Below are 25,785 nucleotides of genomic sequence, written 5' to 3'. Positions count from 1 at the left end.
CATGAATAACGAATGGTACCAACACATCCCCCGAGAGCAACTTCTCCCAACCATCCAGGAACAGTTTGGTGACAAACAATGCCTTTTCCAGCACGATGGAGCACCTTGCCATAAGGCAAAAGTGATAACTAAGTGGCTCGGGGAACATAACATCGATATTTTGAGTCCATGGCCAGGAAACTCCCTAGACCTTAATCCCATTGAGAACTCGTGGTCAATCCTCAAGAGGTGGATGGACAAACGAAAACCAACAAATTCTGACAAACTCCAAGCATTGATTATGCAAGAATGGGCTGCCATCAGTCAGGATGTGGCCCGGAAGTTAATTGACAGCATGCCAGGGCGTTTTGCAGAGGTCTTGAAAAAGAAGGGTCAACACTGCAAATATTGACTCTTTGCATCAACTTCATGTAACTGTCAATAAAAGCCTTTGACACTTATGAAATGCTTGTAATAATACTTCAGTATTCCATAGTAACATCTGACAAACATTTAAAGACACTGAAGCAGCAAACTTTGTGGAAATTAATGTGTCATTCTTAAAACGTTTGACCAGGACTGTACACGCAATTAGTATTTGGTAGCATTGCCTTTAAATTGTTTGACTTGGGTCAAACGTTTCGGGTAGCCTTCCACAAGCTTCCCACAATAAGTTGGGTGAATTTTGGCCCATTCCTCCTGATAGAGCTGGTGTAACTGAGTCAGGTTTGTAAGCCTCCATGCTCACACACACTTTTTCAGTTCTTCCCAAAAATGTTCTATAGGATTGAGGTCAGGGCTTTGTGATGGCCACTCCAATACATTGACTTGTCCTTAAGCCATTTTGCCACAACTTTGGAAGTATGATTGGGGTCATTGTCCATTTGGAAGACCCGTTTTGAGACCAAGCTTTAACTTCCTGACTGATGACTTGAGATGTTGCTTCAATATATCCACAAAAATTATATTTCCTCATGATGTCATTTATTTTGAAGTGCACCAGTCCCTCCTGCAGCAAAGCACCCCCACAACATCATGCTGCCCCCCCGTGCTGCCCCCACGGTTGGGATGGTGTTCTTCGGCTTGCAAGCCTCCCCATTTTACCTCCAAACATAACGATGGTTATTATGGCCAAACAGTTCTATTTTTGTTTCATCAGACCAGAGGACATTTCTCCAAAAAGTATGATCTTTGTCCCCATGTGCAGTTGTTGACCGTAGTCTGGCTTTTTTATGGCGGTTTTGGAGCAGTGGCTTCTTCATTTCTGAGCAGCCTTTCAGGTTATGTCGATATAGGACTCATTTTACTGTGGATATAGATACTTTTGTACCTGTTTCCTCCAGCATCTTCGCAAGGTCTTTTGCTGTTGTTCTGGAATTGATTTGCACTTTTCACACCAAAGTACGTTCATCTCTAGGAGACAGAACGCGTCTCTTTCCTGAGCGGTATGACGGTTGTGTGGTCCCATGATGTTTATACTTGCGTACGAACGTGGTACCTTCAGGCGTGTGGATTGCTCCCAAGGATGAACCAGATGTGTGGAGGTCTACAATTTTTATTCTGAGGTCTTGGCTGATTTCTTTGGATTTTCCCATGATGTCAAGCAAAGAGGCACTGAGTTTGAAGGTAGGCCTTGAAATACATCCACAGGTACACCTCCAATTGACTCAAATTATGTCAATTAGCCTATCAGAAGCTTCTAAAGCCATGACATTTTCTGTAATTTTCCAAACTGTTTAAAGGCACAGCCAACTTAGTGTATGTAAACTTCTGACCCACTGGAATTGTGATACAGTGAATTATAACTGAAATAATCTGTCTGTAAACAATTTTAGTAAAACTTATGTGTCATGCACAAAGTAGATGTCCTTACCGACTTGCCAAAACTATAGTTTGTTAACAAGAAATGTGTGGAGTGGTTGAAAAACGAGTTTTAATGACTCCAACCTCAGTGTATGTAAACTCCCCACTGTAGGTCCAACGCATCATCAGGGTACAATGACAAACACTGTGGGGTGACTCATTATATCGTGTCAAAGGACACACAGGTGTCTGTAATCATGGTGTGGCCTGATATCATTGGTTAATCACATGGCCTGATATCATTGGTTAATAACAGACGAGCTGTCTTCATCAGGGTATAATGACAAACACTGTGGGGTGACTCATTATATCGTGTCAAAGGACACACAGGTGTCTGTAATCATGGCCGGGTGTGGCCTGATATCATTGGTTTATTCTCATATATTAAATATTAAAATAGCATACAAAAAAACAAATGGATTGTGTACGATCATAGATCCATTTGGCTGCATAAGCAGACAGACATTTAGAAAAGCAAAATCACAATAATCACAAGAATGGCTTCAGATCAAAGTCTACGTTGAGACCGAAGGGAGCAAGGGTCTTTAAGTTAAAGATCCAGGCAGCCTTTCGTTTTAACAATAAATTGTCGAGGTCACCACCGTCTGTCGAAACATTGGACATAAATATTTTTGCATCTGATCTCCTAGAGTGTGCGGCTCTCCTTTATTTTTTAAGTGTTCCACTCCTCTAGCCAGCACCTCGCCTAAATAGGCGTGCGTTTCTTTCGCCTCTAAATCAAAAACATCACAAAATATAATATACGGTGAAGATCCACATCTGTCAATCAAACACAACTAATGTTAATACTGTACAACACTCAAAGGGAGTGTGTGATTGCCTGATACAGCTGAGAGGAAGCCTCTGATTGGTTGCTACCTTGACTATCTCAGTGTCTACGTTGAGCTGATTGGCTGCTGCGTTGATCTTCTCTCTGCAGACAGAACCCAGACTGGTCATCCCTCGGTCCCAGTACCGCTTCAACTGGCCCAGGTCCACATCACTGAACTGGGTCCTGTCCTGTAGCTACACACACACTATACATTATAGACACATGAACGATTATGGAACAGTATAGATGGTCTGATGGTGACAGTGCTCTAATCTCCTAAAGACTGCTAGATGAAGACTTACAGTTCTCTTCCTGGAGTTACTGATGAGCCACGGAGCAGAGGGACTGACTGGAACCTAGACAGGGGAGGAGACGAGAGGAGGATAGAGGAGACGAAAAGAGGAAAGAGGAGTAGATGGGAGGAGACGAGAAGAGGAAAGAGGTGGAAAGAGGAGAAGAGAGGAGGAAAGAGGAGGAGAGGCAACAAGAAGTATAAAAGGAGGAGAGGAGGAGAGTTACTGATGAGCAATGGAAAGGCTGACTGGAACCTAGACAGATAACAGGAGAGGACTGCATGTACAGAACAGTAGTAAACTTTCAGTTTAAAATGATTCCTATCCCTTACCTGTATGCTGGGTTATGCAATAGGTGAGATCTGTAGGGTTGTAGTAACTGGGTAGCAGTAGTAGTAGTAACAGTAACCCCTACCTGTATACTAGGGGATGTGTGTAGTGTTGTAGTAACTGGGTAGTAGTAGTAGTAGTAACAGTAACCCCTACCTGTATACTAGGGGAGGTATGTAGTGTTGTAGTAACTGTGTAGTAGTAGTAGTAGAGGTAGCAGTAGTAGTAGTAGTAACAGTAACCCCTACCTGTATACTAGGGGAGGTATGTAGTGTTGTAGTAACTGGGTAGTAGTAGTAGGAGTAACAGTAACCCCTACCTGTATACTAGGGGAGGTCTGTAGTGTTGTAGTAACTGGGTAGTAGTAGTAGTAGTAACAGTAACCCCTACCTGTATACTAGGGGAGGTCTGTAGTGTTGTAGTAACTGGGTAGTAGTAGTAATAGTAACAGTAACCCCTACCTGTATACTAGGGGAGGTCTGTAGTGTTGTAGTAACTGGGTAGTAGTAGTAGTAGTAGTAGTAGTAGTAGTAGTAACAGTAACCCCTAACTGTATACTAGGGGAGGTCTGTAGTGTTGTAGTAACTGGGTAGTAGTAGTAGTAGTAACAGTAACCCCTACCTGTATACTAGGGGAGGTATGTAGTGTTGTAGTAACTGGGTAGTAGTAGTAGGAGTAACAGTAACCCCTACCTGTATACTAGGGGAGGTCTGTAGTGTTGTAGTAACTGGGTAGTAGTAGTAGTAGTAACAGTAACCCCTACCTGTATACTAGGGAGGTCTGTAGTGTTGTAGTAACTGGGTAGTAGTAGTAATAGTAACAGTAACCCCTACCTGTATACTAGGGGAGGTCTGTAGTGTTGTAGTAACTGGGTAGAAGTAGTAGTAGTAATAGTAACAGTAACCCCTACCTGTATACTAGGGGAGGTCTGTAGTGTTGTAGTAACTGTGTAGTAGTAGTAGTAGTAGTAGTAGTAGTAGTAGTAGTAGTAACAGTAACCCCTACCTGTATACTAGGGGAGGTCTGTAGTGTTGTAGTAACTGGGTAGCAGTAGAGGTAGCAGTAGTAGTAGTAGTAACAGTAACCCCTAACTGTATACTAGGGGAGGTCTGTAGTGTTGTAGTAACTGGGTAGTAGTAGTAGTAGTAACAGTAACCCCTACCTGTATACTAGGGGAGGTCTGTAGTGTTGTAGTAACTGGGTAGTAGTAGTAGTAGTAGTAGTAACAGTAACCCCTAACTGTATACTAGGGGAGGTCTGTAGTGTTGTAGTAACTGGGTAGTAGTAGTAGTAGTAGTAACAGTAACCACTACCTGTATACTAGGGGAGGTCTGTAGTGTTGTAGTAACTGGGTAGTAGTAGTAGTAGTAGTAGTAACAGTAACCCCTACCTGTATACTAGGGGAGGTATGTAGTGTTGTAGTAACTGGGTAGAAGTAGTAGTAGTAACAGTAACAGTAACCCCTACCTGTATACTAGGGGAGGTCTGTAGTGTTGTAGTAACTGGGTAGTAGTAGTAACAGTAACAGTAACCCCTACCTGTATACTAGGGGAGGTCTGTAGTGTTGTAGTAACTGGGTAGTAGTAGTAGTAGTAGTAGTAGTAGTAGTAACAGTAACCCCTACCTGTATACTAGGGGAGGTCTGTAGTGTTGTAGTAACTGGGTAGTAGTAGTAATAGTAACAGTAACCCCTACCTGTATACTAGGGGAGGTCTGTAGTGTTGTAGTAACTGGGTAGTAGTAGTAATAGTAACAGTAACCCCTACGTGTATACTAGGGGAGGTCTGTAGTGTTGTAGTAACTGGGTAGTAGTAGAGGTAGCAGTAGTAGTAGTAGTAACAGTAACCCCTAACTGTATACTAGGGGAGGTCTGTAGTGTTGTAGTAACTGGGTAGTAGTAGTAGTAGTAACAATAACCCCTAACTGTATACTAGGGGAGGTCTGTAGTGTTGTAGTAACTGGGTAGTAGTAGTAGTAGTAACAGTAACCCCTACCTGTATACTAGGGGAGGTCTGTAGTGTTGTAGTAACTGGGTAGTAGTAGTAGTAGTAACAGTAATCCCTACCTGTATACTAGGGGAGGTCTGTAGTGTTGTAGTAACTGGGTAGCTGTCCCGAGGATATGGACCAGGCCTGGAGCTGCTGAGGACCAGTGAGGGGGATGTGAGGACTCTCTCCCCAGATCCCTCTCCCCTGCTGGGGCTGTCCCTCACCCCCTGGCCTCTCTGGAGGTCCCCATGGGCCGTGGCTGCCATGTTGGATAACTCTTCCTCCCTCCGCCACTCATCCTCTTCATCACCCGTCTCCATGGCGATAGAGAGGCAACCAATAGTGTCCGAGGGGTGGGGAGTCTGTCTGTGTTTCTCCAGCCTGCTCCTATCAGAAGGCTGTCCTTGTCCTAATCCCTCCCCTTCCCCCCTCTCTGATAGGCTGAAGACCTGATGAATGCGGGGGGAGTGGTCTGAAGGGGGAGGGATGGGGTGAGGAGGGGGGAGGGACGGGGCCTGGGGGATGAGGTGGGAGAGTCTGGTGGTTGGATTGAGGCCTGGTCTGGGGCTGGGAGGGAGAGGGCCAGGGGCCAGACTGGAGAGAACCATACTGTCTAGCCCAGCTCCGAGGTACCCCCCCTCCTACCGCGGCCACTCCTGCTGCCCCCCCGGACCTGGCCCCACTTGTGGGGAAACCCACCCTCTTGGACATGCTGTTTATGGGGGGGCCGGGGGGTGAGGAGGAGGGGGGTGAGGAGAAGGAGGGGGAAGAGGAGAGGGAGGGGGTTTTATAGTGAGGAAGTGACAAGGTACCCAATCTGGAGTGGAGCTGGAGAGGGGAGGAGACAGAACTGTTACTCCTGTGCTGTGATTGGTTAAGCAGAGTTTGATGGACATGTGCAGGCAGCTCAGAGTCAGAAGGGAGGGGCTTAACAGTGGGCCGGGAACTAGAGGCGGAGCCTAGAGAGTAAATCCCAGTCAAGATGACATCATTGTTGTTGTTGACAGAGCTAAGCGGAGAGGAAGAAGAAGAGGAGGAGGAGGAAGGGAGGAGATGGGAGGAGCCTCTCTGGATGTTCCGAGCCGCCGCCATCTCTGCTGTCAGCATGGCGCCCGCGACTAAAGCCCCGCCTGCTAGTGTGTGATTGGACAGAGCTACCCCAGCCACGCCGTGATTGGACAGAGCTCCCCCAACCATGCTGTGATTCGATAAGGAGTGGGATACGCCCGCATTCTGGTCATTCCTCGAGGCCAGCTTCCGTCTCTTGTTCCCCACCCAGGTCTGGAGAGAGACAGACACATAGTTAACACTACCACTGCTACAACATCACCCAGGTCTGGAGAGACAGACAGACACATGGTAGTAATAGTAGTCTAGTAGAAGTAGTAGTACTATAGTAGTAGTAGTAGTAGTAGCAGCAGCAGCAGCAGCAGTAGTAACAGTAGTACTATGGTAGTAGTAGTAGCAGTAGTAGTAGTAGTATTAGTAGCAGTAGTAACAGTAGTAGTATTAGTAGTAGTTTTGTTAACTATGTGTCGCTCTCCATAACTGGGTGATGTTATTGTAGTAGTATTAGTAGTGTTAACTATGTGTCTGTCTGTCTCGCTCCAGAATTGGGTGATGTTGTTGTAGTAGTAATAGTAGTGGTAGTTTTGTTAACTATGTGTCTCTCACCAGACTGAGTGAGGGTAAATGGTTGGCATGTTCTCTGCCCACTCAGCCCATCTACCCACTGGCCACACACTGGTTGAATCAACATTGTTTCCATGTCATTTCAACTAAATAAGGTTGAACCAACGTGGATTAGACATTGAATTGACGTGTGTGCCCATTGGGTACTTAATGTTTTAATGATTCATCTGGGTAGAAGGAACGTCACGTGAAAATATATTTCACTTGAGGAAAGTTATTTGGTATTTTATTAGGATCCCCATTGGCTGTTGGTATTTTATTAGGATCCCCATTGGCTGTTGGTATTTTATTAGGATCCCCATTAGCTGTTGGTATTTTATTAGGATCCCCATTAGCTGTTGGTATTTTATTAGGATCCCCATTGGCTGTTGGTATTTTATTAGGATCCCCATTGGCTGTTGGTATTTTATTAGGATCCCCATTGGCTGTTGGTATTTTATTAGGATCCCCATTAGCTGTTGGTATTTTATTAGGATCCCCATTAGCTGTTGGTATTTTATTAGGATCCCCATTGGCTGTTGGTATTTTATTAGGATCCCCATTGGCTGTTGGTATTTTATTAGGATCCCCATTGGCTGTTGGTATTTTATTAGGATCCCCATTAGCTGTTGGTATTTTATTAGGATCCCCATTGGCTGTTGGTATTTTATTAGGATCCCCATTGGCTGTTGGTATTTTATTAGGATCCCCATTGGCTGTTGGTATTTTATTAGGATCCCCATTAGCTGTTGGTATTTTATTAGGATCCCCATTAGCTGTTGGTATTTTATTAGGATCCCCATTGGCTGTTGGTATTTTATTAGGATCCCCATTGGCTGTTGGTATTTTATTAGGATCCCCATTAGCTGTTGGTATTTTATTAGGATCCCCATTGGCTGTTGGTATTTTATTAGGATCCCCATTGGCTGTTGGTATTTTATTAGGATCCCCATTAGCTGTTGGTATTTTATTAGGATCCCCATTGGCTGTTGGTATTTTATTAGGATCCCCATTGGCTGTTGGTATTTTATTAGGATCCCCATTGGCTGTTGGTATTTTATTAGGATCCCCATTGCTGTTGGTATTTTATTAGGATCCCCATTAGCTGTTGGTATTTTATTAGGATCCCCATTGGCTGTTGGTATTTTATTAGGATCCCCATTAGCTGTTGGTATTTTATTAGGATCCCCATTGGCTGTTGGTATTTTATTAGGATCCCCATTGGCTGTTGGTATTTTATTAGGATCCCCATTAGCTGTTGGTATTTTATTAGGATCCCCATTAGCTGCTGGTATTTTATTGGTATTTTATTAGGATCCCCATTGGCTGTTGGTATTTTATTAGGATCCCCATTGGCTGTTGGTATTTTATTAGGATCCCCATTAGCTGTTGGTATTTTATTAGGATCCCCATTGGCTGTTGGTATTTTATTAGGATCCCCATTGGCTGTTGGTATTTTATTAGGATCCCCATTGGCTGTTGGTATTTTATTAGGATCCCCATTGGCTGTTGGTATTTTATTAGGATCCCCATTAGCTGTTGGTATTTTATTAGGATCCCCATTGGCTGTTGGTATTTTATTAGGATCCCCATTAGCTGTTGGTATTTTATTAGGATCCCCATTGGCTGTTGGTATTTTATTAGGATCCCCATTGGCTGTTGGTATTTTATTAGGATCCCCATTAGCTGTTGGTATTTTATTAGGATCCCCATTAGCTGTTGGTATTTTATTAGGATCCCCATTAGCTGTTGGTATTTTATTAGGATCCCCATTAGCTGTTGGTATTTTATTAGGATCACCATTAGCTGTTGGTATTTTATTAGGATCCCCATTAGCTGTTGGTATTTTATTAGGATCCCCATTAGCTGTTGGTATTTTATTAGGATCCCCATTAGCTGTTGGTATTTTATTAGGATCCCCATTGGCTGTTGGTATTTTATTAGGATCCCCATTGGCTGTTGGTATTTTATTAGGATCCCCATTAGCTGTTGCAAAAGGAGCAGCTTCTCTTCCTGGGGTCCACACAAAACATGACATAATACATTAATAGACAAGAACAGCTCAAGGACAGAACTACATTCATTTTAAAAAGGCACACGTAGCCGACACATCACTACATACACACAAACTATCTAGGTCAAATGGGGGAGAGGCGTTGTGCCGTGAGGTGTTGCTTTATCTGCTTTTTGAAACCAGGTTTGCTGTTTATTTGAGCAATATGAGACGGAAGGAAGTTCCATGCAATAAAGGGTTTTATATAATACTGTATGCTTTGTTGAATTTGTTCTGGATTTGGGGACTGTGAAAAGACCCCTGGTGACATGTCTGGTGGGGTAAGTGTGTGTGTGTCAAAGCTGTGTGTAAGTTGACTATGCAAACAAGTTGGGATCAAATCAAAGTTTATTGGTCACGTGCCCCAAATTCAACCTTACAGTGAAATGCTTACTTACAGGCTCTAACCAATGGTGCGGGGAAAAAAGGTGTGTGTGTGTAGGTAAGTAAAGAAATAAAACAGCAGTAAAAATACATTTGAAAAAAGAGTAGCAAGGCTATATACAGACACCTGCTAGTCAGGCTTATTGAGGTAGTATGTACATGTAGGTATCGTTATCTTCAACACGTTAATGTTTCTTATCAAAAGAAGAAGTGATGCAGTCAGTCTCTCCTCAACTCTTAGCCAAGAGAGACTGGCAGCATAGTATTTATATCAGCCCTCTGATTACAATGAAGAGCAGAACGTTACGCTCTGTTCTGGGCCAGCTGCAGCTTAACTAGGTGTTTCCTTGCAGCACTGGACCACACGACTGGACAATAATCAAGACTAGACAAAACTAGAGCCTGCAGAACTTGCTTTTTGGAGTGTGGTGTCAAAAAAGAAAAGCAGAGCATCTCTTTATTATGGACAGACCTCTCCCCATCTTTACAACCATTGAATCTATATATTTTGACCATGACAGTTTACAATCTAAGGTAACGTCAAGTAATTTAGTATCCTCAATTCATTCAACAGCCACACCATTCATTACCAGATTCAGCTGAGGTCTAGAACTTAGGGAATTATTTGTACCAAATACAATGCTCTTAGTTTTAGAGATGTTCAGGACCAGTTTATTACTGGCCACCCATTCCAAAACAGACTGGAACTCTTTGTTAAGGGTTTCAGTGACTTCATTAGCTGTGGTTGCTGATGTGTATATGGTTGAATAATCAGCATACATGCTTTGTTTAATGCCAGTGGCAGGTCATTGGTAAAAATAGAAAAGAGTAGAGGGCCTAGAAAGCTGCCCTGCGGTACACCACACTTTACATGTTTGACATTAGAGCAGCTTCCATTGATGAAAACCCTGAGTTCTACTAGATAGATTGCCATATCGTGGATTTAGAGCTGAGATTGAAAAGCCATAAGACATATGTTTTTTTTCAACAACAGGTTCTGGTCAATAATATCAAAACGCTACACTGAAATCTAACAGTACCGCTCCCACAATCGTCTTATTATCAATTTCTTTCAACCAATCATCAGTCATTTGTGTCAGTGCAGTACATGTTGAGTCACCTTCTCTATAAGCATGCTGAAAGTCTGTTGTTCATTTGTTTACAGAGAAATAGCATTGTATTTGGTCCCCAAAAAATTCCATCAGTTTGCTAAGAGCTGGCAGCAAGCTTAAAGGTCTGCTGTTAGAACCAGTAAAGGCTGCTTTACCACTCTTGGGCAGCGGAATTACTTTGGCTTCCCTAAAGGCCTGAGGACAAATACTTTCCTCTAGGCTCAGATTAAAAATATGACAGATAGGAGTGGCTATAGAGTCAGCTACCATCCTCAGTAGCTTTCCATCTAAATTGACAATGCCAGGAGGTTTGTCATTATTGATCAATAACAATTTTTCCACCTCTCCCACACTAACTTTACAAAATTCAAACGTGACCTGCTTTTCTTTCATTATTTGTTTTTAAATGCATGAATACAATTGCTCACAGTTCGTTGTTGGCATTTCCTGCCTAAGTTTGCCAATGAAGTAATCATTAAAATAACTGGCAAATTAAAATGGTTTTGTGATGAATAAGCCACCTGATTGGATGAATTTGTCTTTCTGTCCATAATTTCATTTAAAGAACTCCATCATTATTTATATCATTGATCTTGGCGTCATAATACAGTTTCTTCTTCTTTTTATTGAGTTTAGTCACATAACTTCTCAATTTGCAGTAATTAAGTCAGTCAGCTCCTCATTAATCACATCAGAGAAACAAATATTTTAAACATCATCCACATAAGAGTCACAGCAAAATCTTTTGTATGATCTCTAATACACTATTTTAGGCCCAGCTGTTGGAACTTTGGCTTTCCTGCATATAGCCACTATATTGTGATCACTGCATCCAATGGGTATGGATACAGCTTTAGAACAAAGTGCTACACTATTAGTAAAAATGTGATCAATGTGGATGATGTTGTTCCTGTAGTGTTTGTAAACACCCTGGTAGGTTGATTAATAACCTGAACCAGATGACAGGCACTGGTTACAAGGAGAAGCTTCCTCTTGAGCAGACAGCTTGATGAAAATCAGTCAATATTCAGTAGTGTTAACTATGTGATGAATGGATCTGTCTCCAGACCCCCCCAATTTGTTTTTACACTGCTGCTACTCGCTGTTTAGTATCTATGCATAGTCACTTTACCCCTACCTACATGAACAAATGACCTTGAATTACCTGTACCCCTGCACATTATCTCTGTACCCCCTGGTTATAGCCTCATTATTGTTATTTTATTGTGTTACTTTTTATTATTTGGTAAATATTTTCTTAACTATTTCTAGAACTGCATTGTTAGTTAAGGGCTAAGTAGGCATTTCACGGTAAGGTCTACACCTGATGTATTCAGCGCATGTGACAAAAAAAGTTGGATTTGATGTTAGTTGTAGTAGTGTTAACTATGTGTCTGTCTGTCTGACCTGGGTGATGCTGTAGTAGTAGTAGTGTTAACTATGTGTCTGTCTGTCTGACCTGGGTGATGCTGTAGTAGTAGTAGTGTTAACTATGTGTCTGTCTGTCTGACCTGGGTGATGCTGTAGTAGTAGTAGTGTTAACTATGTGTCTGTCTGTCTGACCTGGGTGATGCTGTAGTAGTAGTAGTGTTAACTATGTGTCTGTCTGTCTGACCTGGGTGATGCTGTAGTAGTAGTAGTGTTAACTATGTGTCTGTCTGTCTGACCTGGGTGATGCTGTAGTAGTAGTAGTGTTAACTATGTGTCTGTCTGTCTGACCTGGGTGATGCTGTAGTAGTAGTAGTGTTAACTATGTGTCTGTCTGTCTGACCTGGGTGATGCTGTAGTAGTAGTAGTGTTAACTATGTGTCTCAGCTCGTGGGTTACTGAATGTTTTTCTATTGACTGCAATAGTCCAATTGGCTGTAAAAAATGTTTTACATTGTTCATTTTTCAGATATCAAAATTGGGTTGTGGGCCGAAAAAGGTGTGGGAAACCTGCACTAGAGGATAACAGCTGATAGATAAATACCCTGCGTTAGAGGATAACAGCTGATGGATAAATACCCTGCATTAGAGGATAACAGCTGATGGATAAATACCCTGCATTAGGGGATAACAGCTGATAGATAAATACCCTGCATTACAGGATAACAGCTGATGGATAAATAATAATAGGCGTGTATAGATAGAGGTCATAGATCGTACTGGCATCATGCTGAATGTATAGATATAGAGAATAGATTGTACCTAGGGCCTTAGAAAATCCACAATGCAGAGAAAACAGAAAAAAAGTGGTCTCAAAGTAGCAAAACATTTTGAGATTTTCTATGTCCCTACATACCCGCACCACACTGAAGTCCAGCTTGGTCTCCTGAGCACACTGAAGGATCAGCTGGAAGCAGCTCTTGCTCTGATTGGTCATCCCGTTGTCATAGTAGCTCTCCAGGACTCGCTGCTGCTCCAATGTGAACACAGACCGCAGGTTCATCTGACGGAGACATGGCATTGGTCAATAAACTATCCAATAAAAACAACAGACAACATTGAGTTCACTATGTAGACCTAAATTCACAGTGGACAAAACATTGACATTGACTGACCAGGTGAAAGCTATGATCCCTTATTGATGTCACTTCTTAAACCCACTTAAAATCAGTGTAGGAGAAGAGACAGGTTAAATAATGATTTTTAAGCCTTGAGACATAGAACACCTTCGTAAGATTGAGAAGCACACCGTTTGACCTCAGAACAGCCTCAATTCATCTGGGGTTGGACTCTACAAGGTGTCGAAAGCATTCCACAGGGATGCTGGCCCATGTTGATTACAATCCTATCCATAGTTGTGTCAAGTTGGCTGGATGGCCTTTGGGTGGTGCACCATTCTTGATACACACGGGAAACTGTTTAGCGTGAAAAACCCAGCAACATTGCAGTTCTTGACACAAACCGGTGCGCCTGGCACCTACTACCATACCCCATTGAAAGGCACTTAAATATTTTGTCTTGTTCATTCACCCTGTGAATGTGACAGCCCATGTCTCAAGACTTAAAAGTCCTTCTTTAACCCGTCTCCTCCCCTTCATCTACACCGATATAAGTGAAAATACAAGTGACATCAAAAAGGATCATAGCTTTCATCTTTTCGGGTCTCATGGAAGGAGCAGTTTTGTACACTCAGTGTGTATATAATAGGTATATTAGAATATAAAGGCTAACTCATAGTCCACCAGCTGGTCTGGTTTCTCTAGCCACTGTCTGTATGTATCCAAACAGTATATGATACACTACCCTTCAAAGGTTTGGGGTCACTTAGAAATGTCCTTGTTTTTGAAAGAAAAGCTCATTTTTGGTCCATTAAAATAACATTAAATTGATAAGAAATACAGTGCAAAGAAAAGGCCATATCTCAGACTGGCCAATAAAAAGATTCAGATGGAAAAAAGAACAGACACTGGACAGAGGAACTCTGCCTAGAAGGCCAGCATGGTGTTTTGTGGGTACTATTTAATGAAGCTGCCAGTTGAGGACTTGTGAGGCATCTGTTTCTCAGACTAGACACTCTAATGTACTTGTCCTCTTGCTCAGTTGTGCACCGGGGCCTCCCACTCCTCTTTCTATTCTGGTTAGGGCCAGTTTGCTCTGTTCTGTGAAGGGAGTAGTACACAGTGTTGTACGAGATCTTCAGTTTCTTGGCAATTTCTCACATGGAATAACACTCATTTCTCAGAAAAGTATAGACTGATGAGTTTCAGAAGAAAGTTCTTTGTTTCTGGCCATTTTGAGCCTGTAATTGAACCTACAAACGCCGATACTCCTGATTCTCAACTAGTCTTCTTTAATCAGAACAACAGTTTTCAGCTGTGCTAACATAATTGCAAAAGGTCAATGATCAATTATACTTTCAAAATGATAAACTTGGATTAGCTAACACAACATGCCATTGGAACACAGGAGTGATGGTTGCTGATCATGGGCCTCTGTACATCTATGTAGATATTCCACAGAAAACAAAAAATCTGCCATTTCCAGCTACAATAGTCATTTACAACATTAACAATGTCTACACTGTATTTCTGATCAACTTGATGTTATTTTAAATGGACAAAAAAACTAACTTTCTTTCAAAAACAAGGACATTTCTAAGTGTCCCCAACCTATTGAATGGTAGTGTATATTAGAATATAAAGGCTAACTCATAGTCCAGCTGGTCTGGTTTCTCTGGCCACAGTCTGTATGTATCCAAACAGTATATAATAGATAAATTAGGCAACGCGGAGTGCCTGGATACACCCGTTGGCCATAAATCACCAACCCCCGAGGTGCCTTATTGCTTATAAACTGGTTACCGACGTAATTAGAGCAGTAAAAATAAATGTTTTGTCCTACATACGGTCTGATATACCACTGCTTTCAGCATTCAGGGCTTGAACCACCCAGTTTATAATAGAATATAAAGGCTCATTGTCCAGGTGGTCTGGTAGTGGTTTCTCTACTTACCGTCTGCAGGCCTCGTTTCTCCTGCCATTCCTCCATACTGCTGCTACTGCAGGGGGGCAGATCAGCCATACAGCAGAACCACGAGCAGGGCCAGACCGGGGTGTGGTCTAGGCAGCCGGGCCAGACCGGGGTGTGGTCTAGGCAGCCGGGCCGGGGTGTGGTCTAGGCAGCAGGGCCGGGCCGGGGTGAGGTCTAGGCAGCAGGGCCGGGCCGGGGTGAATTCTAGGCAGCAGGGCCGGGCCGGGGTGAGGTCTAGGCAGCAGGGCCGGGCCGGGGTGAGGTCTAGGCAGCAGGGCCGGGCCGGGGGGTGAGGTATAGGCAGCAGGGCCGGGCCGGGGTGAGGTCTAGGCAGCAGGGCCAGGCCGGGGTGAAGTCTGGGCAGCAGGGCCAGGCCGGGGTGAGGTCTAGGCAGCAGGGCCAGACCGGGGTGAGGTCTAGGCAGCAGGGCCAGACCGGGGTGAGGTCTAGACAGCAGGGCCAGACAGCAGATACCTCTGTGCGTCCGTCTGTCTGGGGGTTATGGTGGTCTGGCTGCAGTACTGGTCATGCTAGCTCAGTCTCCTGGGCTGCAGGGTGCAGAGGCTGTGACATGGTTCCGGCGTCTTTGTCTCCCTGAGGTTCTGCAAGACAAGAAAGTGTCATCAGTTAGAGTGGAATCAATGGAAACTTTATTAATCAGAACATTTCAGCTTTTCCATCTTAGACTGCTTTATATGTTTATATTTATAGTTGTCATATTTTTATAACATCACACTTCTTCTATGGTGGTGTGTTTTAAACATAGAGAATGATAGAGGACTCCTCTTTCATCTGTCCCATTATGGCGTCTGTGTGGGCATGGGCAGCACCATTAAGGCCATCTCCATTTTGAAGTGGTACATTTTCTGCTTCTACTACGTCTATGAGTTGGTAAACAAATCAAATCTATTTATAAAGCCCTTCTTACATCAGCTGATATCTCAAAGTGCTTTTCAGAAACGCAGCCTAAAACCCCAAACAGCAAGCAATGCAGGTGTAGAAGCACGGTGGCTAGGAAAAACTACATAGAAAGGCCAAAACCTAGGAAGAAACGTAGAGAGGAACCAGGCTGTGGGGTGGCCAGTCCTCTTCTGGCTGTGCCGGGTGGAGATAATAAACCTAGAGAAGAACCAGGCTATGAGGGGTGACCAGTCCTCTTCTGGCTGTGCCGGGTGGAGATTAGAACAGAAATATAACTGAAAGGGTGCATACTGTCACCTAGAGTATGTTGTTTGAATAGGTATAAAGCCAAGGTTGGCGATTTACCTGCAGTTATGCAATGTTTGCTCACCACTATAATTCATTGGCTGATCCCTACTGATGACCTAAATGGAATTATGTGATCCTTCCTTAACCGATAGGAAGTCCCACCCAGTTGACTACTTAAAAATGGTGGAAGTCCTCAAAGGCACGCATGCAAAACTGGCTTTTGGGCATTTGTGAGCTCTATCAATTAAATTTCAAACTAAGGGCTTTTATTGGCATGGGAAACATATGTTTACATTGCCAAAGCAAGTGAAATAGATAAACAAAACATGTACAGTAAACATTACACTCACAAAAGTTCCAAAAGAATAAAGACATTTAAAATCTATGGTTTTAATAGACTGGAAGAGAGCTGTCACATGAGCTCACCTGGTCACATGACATGAAGTTGAACAGGTAACAACTGTGGACATTTCAAACACTCAGATTATAAAACCATAGTAGTAGAGCAGAACTAGCAAATTGACTGGGCTCTGGATCAGAGCTAACGGAGTGGGACCTGGATCAGAGCTAGCTATGTGAATGGGACCTGGATCAGAGCTAGCTGGCTGAGTGGGACCTGGTTCAGAGCTAGCTGGCTGAGTGGGACCTGGATCAGAGCTAACTGGCTGAGTGGGACCTGGATCAGAGCTAGCTGGCTGAGTGAGACCTGGATCAGAGCTAACTGGCTGAGTGGGACCTGGATCAGAGCTAGCTGGCTGAATGGGACCTAGATCAGAGCTAGCTGGCTGAGTGGGACCTGGATCAGAGCTAGTTGGCTGAGTAGGACCTGGATAAGAGCTAGCTGGCTGAATGGGACCTGGATCAGAGCTAGCTATGTAAATGGGACCTGGATCAAAGCTAGCTGGCTGAGTGGGACCTGGATCAGAGCTAGCTGGTTGAGTGGGACCTGGATCAGAGCTAACTGGCTGAGTGGGACCTGGATCAGAGCTAGCTGGCTGAGTGAGACCTGGATCAGAGCTAGCTGGCTGAGTGGGACCTGGATCAGAGCTAGCTGGCTGAATGGGACCTAGATCAGAGCTAGCTGGCTGAGTGGGACCTGGATCAGAGCTAGTTGGCTGAGTAGGACCTGGATCAGAGCTAGCTGGCTGAATGGGACCTGGATCAGAGCTAGCTGGCTGAGTGGGACCTGGATCAGAGCTAGCTGGCTGAGTGGACCTGGATCAGAGTTAGCTGGCTGAGTGAATTGGACCTGGATCAGAGCTAGCTGGCTGAGTGGGACCTGGATCAGAGCTAGTTGGCTGAGTGGGACTTGGATCAGAGCTAGCTGGCTGAGTGGGACCTGGATCAGAGCTAGCTGGCTGAGTGGGACCTGGATCAGAGCTAGCTGGCTGAGTGGGACCTGGATCAGAGCTAGCTGGCTGAGTGGGACCTGGATCAGAGGTAGCTGGCTGAGTGGGACCTGGATCAGAGCTAGCTGGCTGAGTGGGACCTGGATCAGAGCTAGCTGGCTGGCTGACCTGGATGAGCTAGCTAGCTGAGTGGAACCTGGATCAGAGCTAGCTATTTGAATGGGACATGGATCAGAGCTAGCTGGCTGAGTGGGACCTGGATAAGAGCTAGCTAGCTGAGTGGAACCTGGATCAGAGCTAGCTATGTGAATAGGCCCTGGATCAGAGCTAGCTGGCTGAGCTGGACCTGGATAAGAGCTAGCTAGCTGAGTGGAACCTGGATCAGAGCTAGCTATTTGAATGGGACCTGGACAAGAGCTAGATGGCTGAGTGGGACCTGGATCAGAGCTAGCTGGCTGAGTGAATGGACATGGATCAGAGCTAGCTGGCTGAGTGGGACCTGGATCAGAGCTAGCTATGTGAATAGGCCCTGGATCAGAGCTAGCTGGCTGAGTGGACCTGGATCAGAGCTAGCTGGCTGAGTGGGACCTGGATCAGAGCTAGCTGGCTGAGTGGGACCTGGATCAGGAGTTGGCTGAGTGGTACCTGGATCAGAGCTAACTGGCTGAGTGGGACCTGGATCAGAGCTAGCTGGCTGAGTGGAACCTGGATCAGAGCTAACTGGCTGAGTGGGACCTGGATCAGAGCTAGCTGGTTGAGTGGGACCAGGATCAGAGCTAGCTGGCTGAGTGGGACCTGGATCCGAGCTAGCTATTTGAATGGGACATGGATCAGAGCTAGCTGGCTGAGTGGGACGTGTATCAGAGCTAGCTATGTGAATAGGACCTGGATCAGAGCTAGCTGGCTGAGTGGGACCTGGATCAGAGCTAGCTGGCTGAGTGGGACCTGGATCAGAGCTAGCTGGCTGAGTGGGACCTGGATCAGAGCTAGCTGGCTGAGTGGGACCTGGATCAGAGCTAGTTGGCTGAGTGGGACCTGGATCAGAGCTAGCTGGCTGAGTGGGACCTGGATCAGAGCTAGCTGGCTGAGTGGGACCTGGATCAGAGCTAGCTGGCTGAGTGGGACCTGGATCAGAGCTAGTTGGCTGAGTGGGACCTGGATCAGAGCTAGCTGGCTGAGTGGGACCTGGATCAGAGCTAGTTGAGTGGGACCTGGATCAGAGCTAGCTGGCTGAGTGGGACCTGGATCAGAGCTAGCTATTTGAATGGGACCTGGATCAGAGCTAGCTGGCTGAGTGGGACCTGGATCAGAGCTAGCTATTTGAATGGGACCTGGATCAGAGCTAGCTATTTGAATGGGACCTGGATCAGAGCTAGCTATTTGAATGGGACCTGGATCAGAGCTAGCTGGCTGAGTGGGACCTGGATCAGAGCTAGCTGGCTGAGTGGGACCTGGATCAGAGCTAGTTGGCTGAGTGGGACCTGGATCAGAGCTAGCTGGCTGAGTGGGACCTGGATCAGAGCTAGTTGGCGAGTGGGACCTGGATGAGCTAGCTGGCTGAGTGGGACCTGGATCAGAGCTAGCTATTTGAATGGGACCTGGATCAGAGCTAGCTGGCTGAGTGGGACCTGGATCAGAGCTAGCTATTTGAATGGGACCTGGATCAGAGCTAGCTATTTGAATGGGACCTGGATCAGAGCTAGCTATTTGAATGGGACCTGGATCAGAGCTAGCTGGCTGAGTGGGACCTGGATCAGAGCTAGCTGGCTGAGTGGGACCTGGATCAGAGCTAGTTGGCTGAGTGGGACCTGGATCAGAGCTAGCTGGCTGAGTGGGACCTGGATCAGAGCTAGTTGGCTGAGTGGGACCTGGATCAGAGCTAGCTGGCTGAGTGGGACCTGGATCAGAGCTAGCTATTTGAATGGGACCTGGATTGAGCTAGTGGGACCTGGATCAGAGCTAGCTGGCTGAGTGGGACCTGGATCAGAGCTAGCTATTTGAATGGGACCTGGATCAGAGCTAGCTATTTGAATGGGACCTGGATCAGAGCTAGCTATTTGAATGGGACCTGGATCAGAGCTAGCTGGCTGAGTGGGACCTGGATCAGAGCTAGCTGGCTGAGTGGGACCTGGATCAGAGCTAGCTATTTGAATGGGACCTGGATCAGAGCTAGCTATTTGAATGGGACCTGGATCAGAGCTAGCTGGCTGAGTGGGACCTGGATCAGAGCTAGCTATTTGAATGGGACCTGGATCAGAGCTAGCTGGCTGAATGAGACCCGTTCAATCCTTCCTTGTGTCTGGCATCCATTACCAATACAGCGTATCGATTATGTGGAGCCACGTAACTACTGTTATGCATTATAACTTGGGAGATTGCAGTAACTCAGCGCAAATATTGCTAACTAGCAATCTAGCAAGTTATCAAGTCAGTAGCTAGCTATAGCTAACGTTAGCCCACCTCAATCAACACAAGCTAATGCTAGCTAAGTGTCAGCATCCCAAATATATCTAGCTACTAGTTAGCTAGCTAAGCAGTACCAAAGTTATAGAGGAAAATAGTCTAGACGCGTTGTTGAAAAGCTATTTGTTTTGATGATGATGCAAATTAGCCAGCCAGACAGTCTCTTCTAACCCAACAGCAGCGGGGCTAGTGGCTTTCCCATCCTCACCCTCCTGTTTCAGCATTTTGGCAAAGCTCACTGCGCATGGCCACTGAATGGAAAACATTGGGAAAAACATTGCAAAGCGAATTGATGTATAAAACGCACATCCACCCATTCAGCCACAAGGGCAGAGACAGAGAGAGAGGCAGAAATAAGATTCCAACACAGGAAGCGGAATGATCTAACTTTCCGACAGCTAGTTTACAGACAGTCAGCAACCCGCTGAAAGCAACACAACAATAACGCGGAGAACACGCCATACGAGCAAGACAGGCCGTGGCAGCCATAGCCAGGCCACTGGATAAACTTTTCCTTTAAATCCCGTCCTAACACGGTCTCTGACCCCCCTGCCTACAGCGAACTGAAGCCGGAACTCGTCGAAATCCGGCAGCGAAGTGTGAAGTCATTTTGGAATGTACCTGTTTTTTTTGTCGTCAAATCAAACGACTGCTCGAATTCATCAGATTTCTTCAGCAGTCCCCTTTTAGCCAGACAATGAAATCAGAACGTCCGATCATCAATTCTAATCATGATCGTGACGTATACGCAGACAGGAGCCAATTAGATCTCGAAATCAGGGCTGTGACATTCAACCCAGTGATGTCCCGCCCAGCGATGACTCTGTGGGGAGGAGAGAGAAAACATTTATACCGAACAAAAATATAAATGCAACATGCAAAGTGTTGATCCCATATTTCATTAACTGAAATAAAAGATTCCAGAAGTGTTCCATACCCACAAAAAAGCATATTTATCTTTTTTTTAACCAAATTTGTTTACATCCCTGTTAGTGAGCAAATCTCACTAACAGGGATTTGCCAAAATAATCCATCCACTTGACATGTGTGGCATATCAAGAAGCTGATTTAAAGAGCATGATAATTACACAGGTGCACCTTGTGCTGGGGACAATAAAAAAAAACTCTGAAATTAGACTTGTTTCAGGAAACTAGGCGTATGTCACACGTCACTACTTCACAGGAGGCATTTGAACGTAACATACTTGATTGACAGAAATGCCTTCTGGAACATTTGAACTTTCATGTGCCTTCATAACAAACTTATATGCCATCTGTAAATCCAAATACAATTGCTAAATTACATGGCTAGATGGTTTGCCAAAAGGGAAAAGACAGGAACCTTCCCGCTAGCCATGATTGGCTGAGATAATGGATGGGCTAGACATGTCAAGAGATGAGTTCAGATTGGTCTGATAGGCTAGAGATGCCGAGAGATGAGTTCGGATTGGTCTGATAGGCTAGACATGCCGAGAGATAAATTCGGATTGGTCTGATAGGCTAGACATGCCGAGAGATAAGTTCGGATTGGTCTGATAGGCTAGACATGCCGAGAGATGAGTTCGGATTGGTCTGATAGGCTAGACATGCCGAGAGATGAGTTCGGATTGGTCTGATAGGCTAGACATGCCGAGAGATAAGTTCGGATTGGTCTGATATAGACATGCCGAGAGATGAGTTCGGATTGGTCTGATAGGCTAGACATGCCGAGAGATGAGTTCGGATTGGTCTGATAGGCTAGACATTGGTCTGATAGGCGAGAGATGAGTTATTGGTCTGATAGGCTAGACATGCGAGAGATGAGTTCGGATTGGTCTGAGAGATAAGTTCGGATTGGTCTGATAGGCTAGACATGCCGAGAGATGAGTTCGGATTGGTCTGCAATGTATCATGCTTTTGTCTATTACATGATTTGCTCAGTATGTGTCAGTAATCCTTTCTAACACTGCTTTTTTTAAAGATATCATGAAGAACTCCAACGTGGAAGTTGGGTTTTAAAATTAGTTGTCCAGTGGAAGCAGAGTATGATAGCTAAGGAGATGGAGAAATTCTGCCATTTGATTGCAAATGTTATGCGCAGGGAGTTGAAAAGAGAACACCTCTCTCTGGATTACATCTTCAAACTATGGGTAACCATGGCATCCGTGACAGAGAAGCATTCATCCATGTATACCGGTAAAAGAGTCTAGCTAGCGACATTTTCAGATATTATATGTTTCTAATTTTGTCACAAAGACATTTTCATTGCAAGTTAAAGCGTACTGGTAGCTAGCTAGCTAACATTAGCTGACAGGCTTGCTAGCTAATGTTACATGTATGATCTGTGTAGTAATAGTATTCGTATCTCAGAAAGTGATTTGCATTGCTAGTTATAGCCTAATGTTAGCTAGCTAGCTACCATTGAACCTAGTTGGTTAAATTCAGTTACCTGCAGATACATGCATGGTAGTAACATTATGAATTGGGATGATGGTTCATTGTTTTGCTAGATAGCTAGCTACATGTATAAACAAAAGACTGCTATGTAAGTAACCATTTCACTGTACAATTTACATCTTCTGTATCCTGTGCATGTGACAAATAAATGTTGATTTTATTTGATATAGTGTGTTTTTACCAGAGACGGTAATGCGAAGAACAACATGATCTGCACCAAAGTCAGATCAGGATATAACATTACGCCAACGAGACAGTGCCCAAGTTCTACAATTTTCCGGCCCTGCTTTTATTTGGTCACACTCACAACCCTAAGCTATTTTCTGTAATTAGCTCACCATCAACTTGGAAATAATTATCTTTTTGTGAGTTTATTTTCCTGTAATAATTAATAAAAATGAGCTAAAGTTAAGACGCTGTCAGCTATGATATGGTCATTATTTGAACTGGCTAGCCGGCTAACTTAATGTTAGCTAGCTAACAAGCTAGAAACAAACCAAAACATTGTTTAGAAAGTTGCTTTTAGGTGCCTGGTTTGCTAGATTGACAAATTTGGTGTTAAAATACACCAGTTATGCTATTTTGAACCACCAGGCTTTTTTGTGTTTATACTTTTTCATAGCGACAAGTTTGATGTCGGACGTAGATGTAGTAGAAACCAGCATTTAGTCTTGAAATCTTTGGCTGTTTAACAAATTATCTCACATGTGAATCCTTAAAGAGATGGGCGGGGCTAAGGCTTAAGTGAACCATTTCACCTGGATCGCAGCTAACTCACTGCAATCCGAGTGACTACTCCTGGCTAACGTCTGTCCCGAAGCAAGCACCATTTAGCCTGGAGCTAGCCCATGCTAGGCCCATTTTCCCAGCTAGCTGAAGAGGCCCATCAGCCACTCCTGGGCTACAATACCCGGACCCCTTCTACTGCCAGTACGGGGCACGGAACCCCGGGGATCCTTCACTACAGGACTTCCGACATAACCTGCTCGAGGGGGTACTCAACTGGCACCTATGTCACGACGTCCCCTGAATGCCCATCTGCTAGCCCGCTAGCTGTCTAGAGCATATTGGGCTGTTAGCTGAATAGATCCATCGGCCAATTTCTTGGGCCACTATACCTATTTTGCCAATTTTACCCCTCTGCTACTCGAACCCTACTAATCCACCGCGACGTCTATCGACGTGACCGCACGTGGAGGCAAAAGTCAGACTCCTCTGTTGCGACGTCCCTCTAAGGCCCTTCCGCTAGCTTGCTAGCCCCGGCCTGCTAGCTGTCTGAATCGCCGTGTCTCCAGCCAGCCCAACAACTCACTGGACCCCAATGATCACTCGGCTACGCATGCCTCTCCCTAATATCAATATGCCCTGTCCATTGCTGTATTGGTTAATGATTATTGTCTTATTTCACAGTAGAGCCTCTAGCTCTGCTCAATATACCTTAACCAACCATTTAGTTCAACATCCCTCCAACCTCCAACACAGGCACCCTCATAGATATCATCCTAACCAACTTGCCCTCCGAATATACCTCTGCTGTTTTTCAACCAAGATCTCAGTGATCACTGCCTCATTGCCTACATCCGTAATGGGTCTGCGGTCAAACGACCACCCCTCATCACTGTCAAACGCTCCGTAAAACATTTCAGCGAGCAGGCCTTTCTAATCTACCTGGCCCGGGTATCCTGGAAGGATATTGACCTCATCCCTTCAGTAGAGGATGCCTGGTTATTCTTTAAAAGTAACTTCCTCACCATATTAAATAAGCATGCTCCGTTCACCAGGAACAGATATAGCCCTTGGTTCTCTCCAGACCTGACTGCCCTTGACCAGCACAAAAACATCCTTTGATGTTCTGCATTAGCATCGAATAGCCCCTGTGATATGCAACTTTTCAGGGAAGTTAGGAACCAATATACACAGGCAGTTTGTACACACAATATACACAGGCAGTTAGTACACAATATACACACTTTTTATGGCTACTTGTTACAGGCCTCCTGGGCCATATACAGCATTCCTCATTGAGTTCCCTGAATTCATATCGGACTTTGTAGTCATAGCAGATAAAATTCAAATTTTTGGTGATTTTAATATTCACATGGAAAAGTCCACAGACCCACTCCAAAAGGCTTTCGGAGCCATCATCGACTCAGTGGGTTTTGTCCAACATGTCTCTGGACCCACTCACTGTCACAGTCATACGCTGGACCTAGTTTTGTCCCATGGAATAAATGTTGTGGATCTTAATGTTTTTCCTCATAATCCTGGACTATCGGACCACCATTTTATTACGTTTGCAATTGCAACAAATAATCTGCTCAGACCCCAACCAAGGAGCATCAAAAGTCGTATTATAAATTCCCAGATAACCCAAAGATTCATTGATGCCCTTCCAGACTCCCTCTGCCTACCCAAGGGCGTCAGAGAACAAAAATCTGTTAACCACCTAACTGAGGAACTCAATTTAAACTTGCGCAATACCCTAGATGCAGTTGCACCCCTAAAAACTAAAAACATTTGTCATAAGAAACTAGCTCCGTGGTATACATAAAATAGCTCTGAAGCAAGCTTCCAGAAAATTGGAACGGAAATGGCGCCACACTAAACTGGAATTCTTCCGACTAGCTTGGAAAGACAGTACCGTGCAGTATCGAGGAGCCCTCACTGCTGCTCGATCATTCTATTTTTCCAACTTAATTGAGGAAAATAAAAACAATCCGAAATTTCTTTTTGATACTGTCGCAAAGCTCACTAAAAAGCAGCATTCCCCAAGAGAGGATGGCTTTCACTTCAGCAGTAATAAATTCATGAACTTCTTTGAGAAAAAGATCATGATCATTAGAAAGCAAATTGCGGACTCCTCTTTAAATCTGCGTATTCCTCCAATGCTCAGTTGTCCTGAGTCTGCACAACTCTGCCAGGACCTAGGATCAAGAGAGACACTCAAGTGTTTTAGTACTATATCTCTTGACACAATGATGAAAATAATCATGGCCTCTAAACCTTCAAGCTGCATATTGGATCCTATTTCAACTAAACTACTGAAAGAGCAGCTTCCTGTGCTTGGCCCTCCTATGTTGAACATAATAAATGGCTCTCTATCCACCGGATGTGTACCAAACTCACTAAAAGTGGCAGTAATAAAGCCTCTCTTGAAAAAGCCTAAACTTGACCCAGAAAATATAAAAAACTATCGGCCTATATCGAATCTTCCATTCCTCTCAAAAATTTTAGAAAAAGCTGCAACTCACTGCCTTCCTGAAGACAAACAATGTATACAAAATCCTTCTGTCTGGTTTTAGACCCTATCATAGCACTGAGACTGCACTTGTGAAGGTGGTAAATTACCTTTTAATGGCATCTGA

General features: G+C 44.5%; 1 protein-coding gene across 1 annotated transcript in view; it reads right to left on the bottom strand.

Moving 5' to 3' along the window:
- Positions 1-20,757, bottom strand: part of hdx (highly divergent homeobox) — a 33,922-nt gene extending 13,165 nt beyond the window's left edge. The window contains 7 exon segments of the mRNA XM_042326193.1: positions 2,722-2,868; positions 2,977-3,030; positions 5,363-5,833; positions 5,835-6,566; positions 12,790-12,936; positions 14,946-15,565; positions 20,606-20,757. Coding sequence (XP_042182127.1) covers positions 2,722-2,868; positions 2,977-3,030; positions 5,363-5,833; positions 5,835-6,566; positions 12,790-12,936; positions 14,946-15,014 — 1,620 coding nt within the window. The 5' untranslated portion in view covers positions 15,015-15,565; positions 20,606-20,757.
- Between the last annotated feature and the right edge of the window lie 5,028 nt (positions 20,758-25,785).

Source organism: Oncorhynchus tshawytscha, linkage group LG08 (assembly GCF_018296145.1).
Source record: "Oncorhynchus tshawytscha isolate Ot180627B linkage group LG08, Otsh_v2.0, whole genome shotgun sequence".
Taxonomy (NCBI): domain Eukaryota; kingdom Metazoa; phylum Chordata; class Actinopteri; order Salmoniformes; family Salmonidae; genus Oncorhynchus; species Oncorhynchus tshawytscha.
The sequence above is the reverse complement of the archived record's forward strand: the minus strand, read 5'-3'. Positions and strand labels throughout refer to the sequence as shown.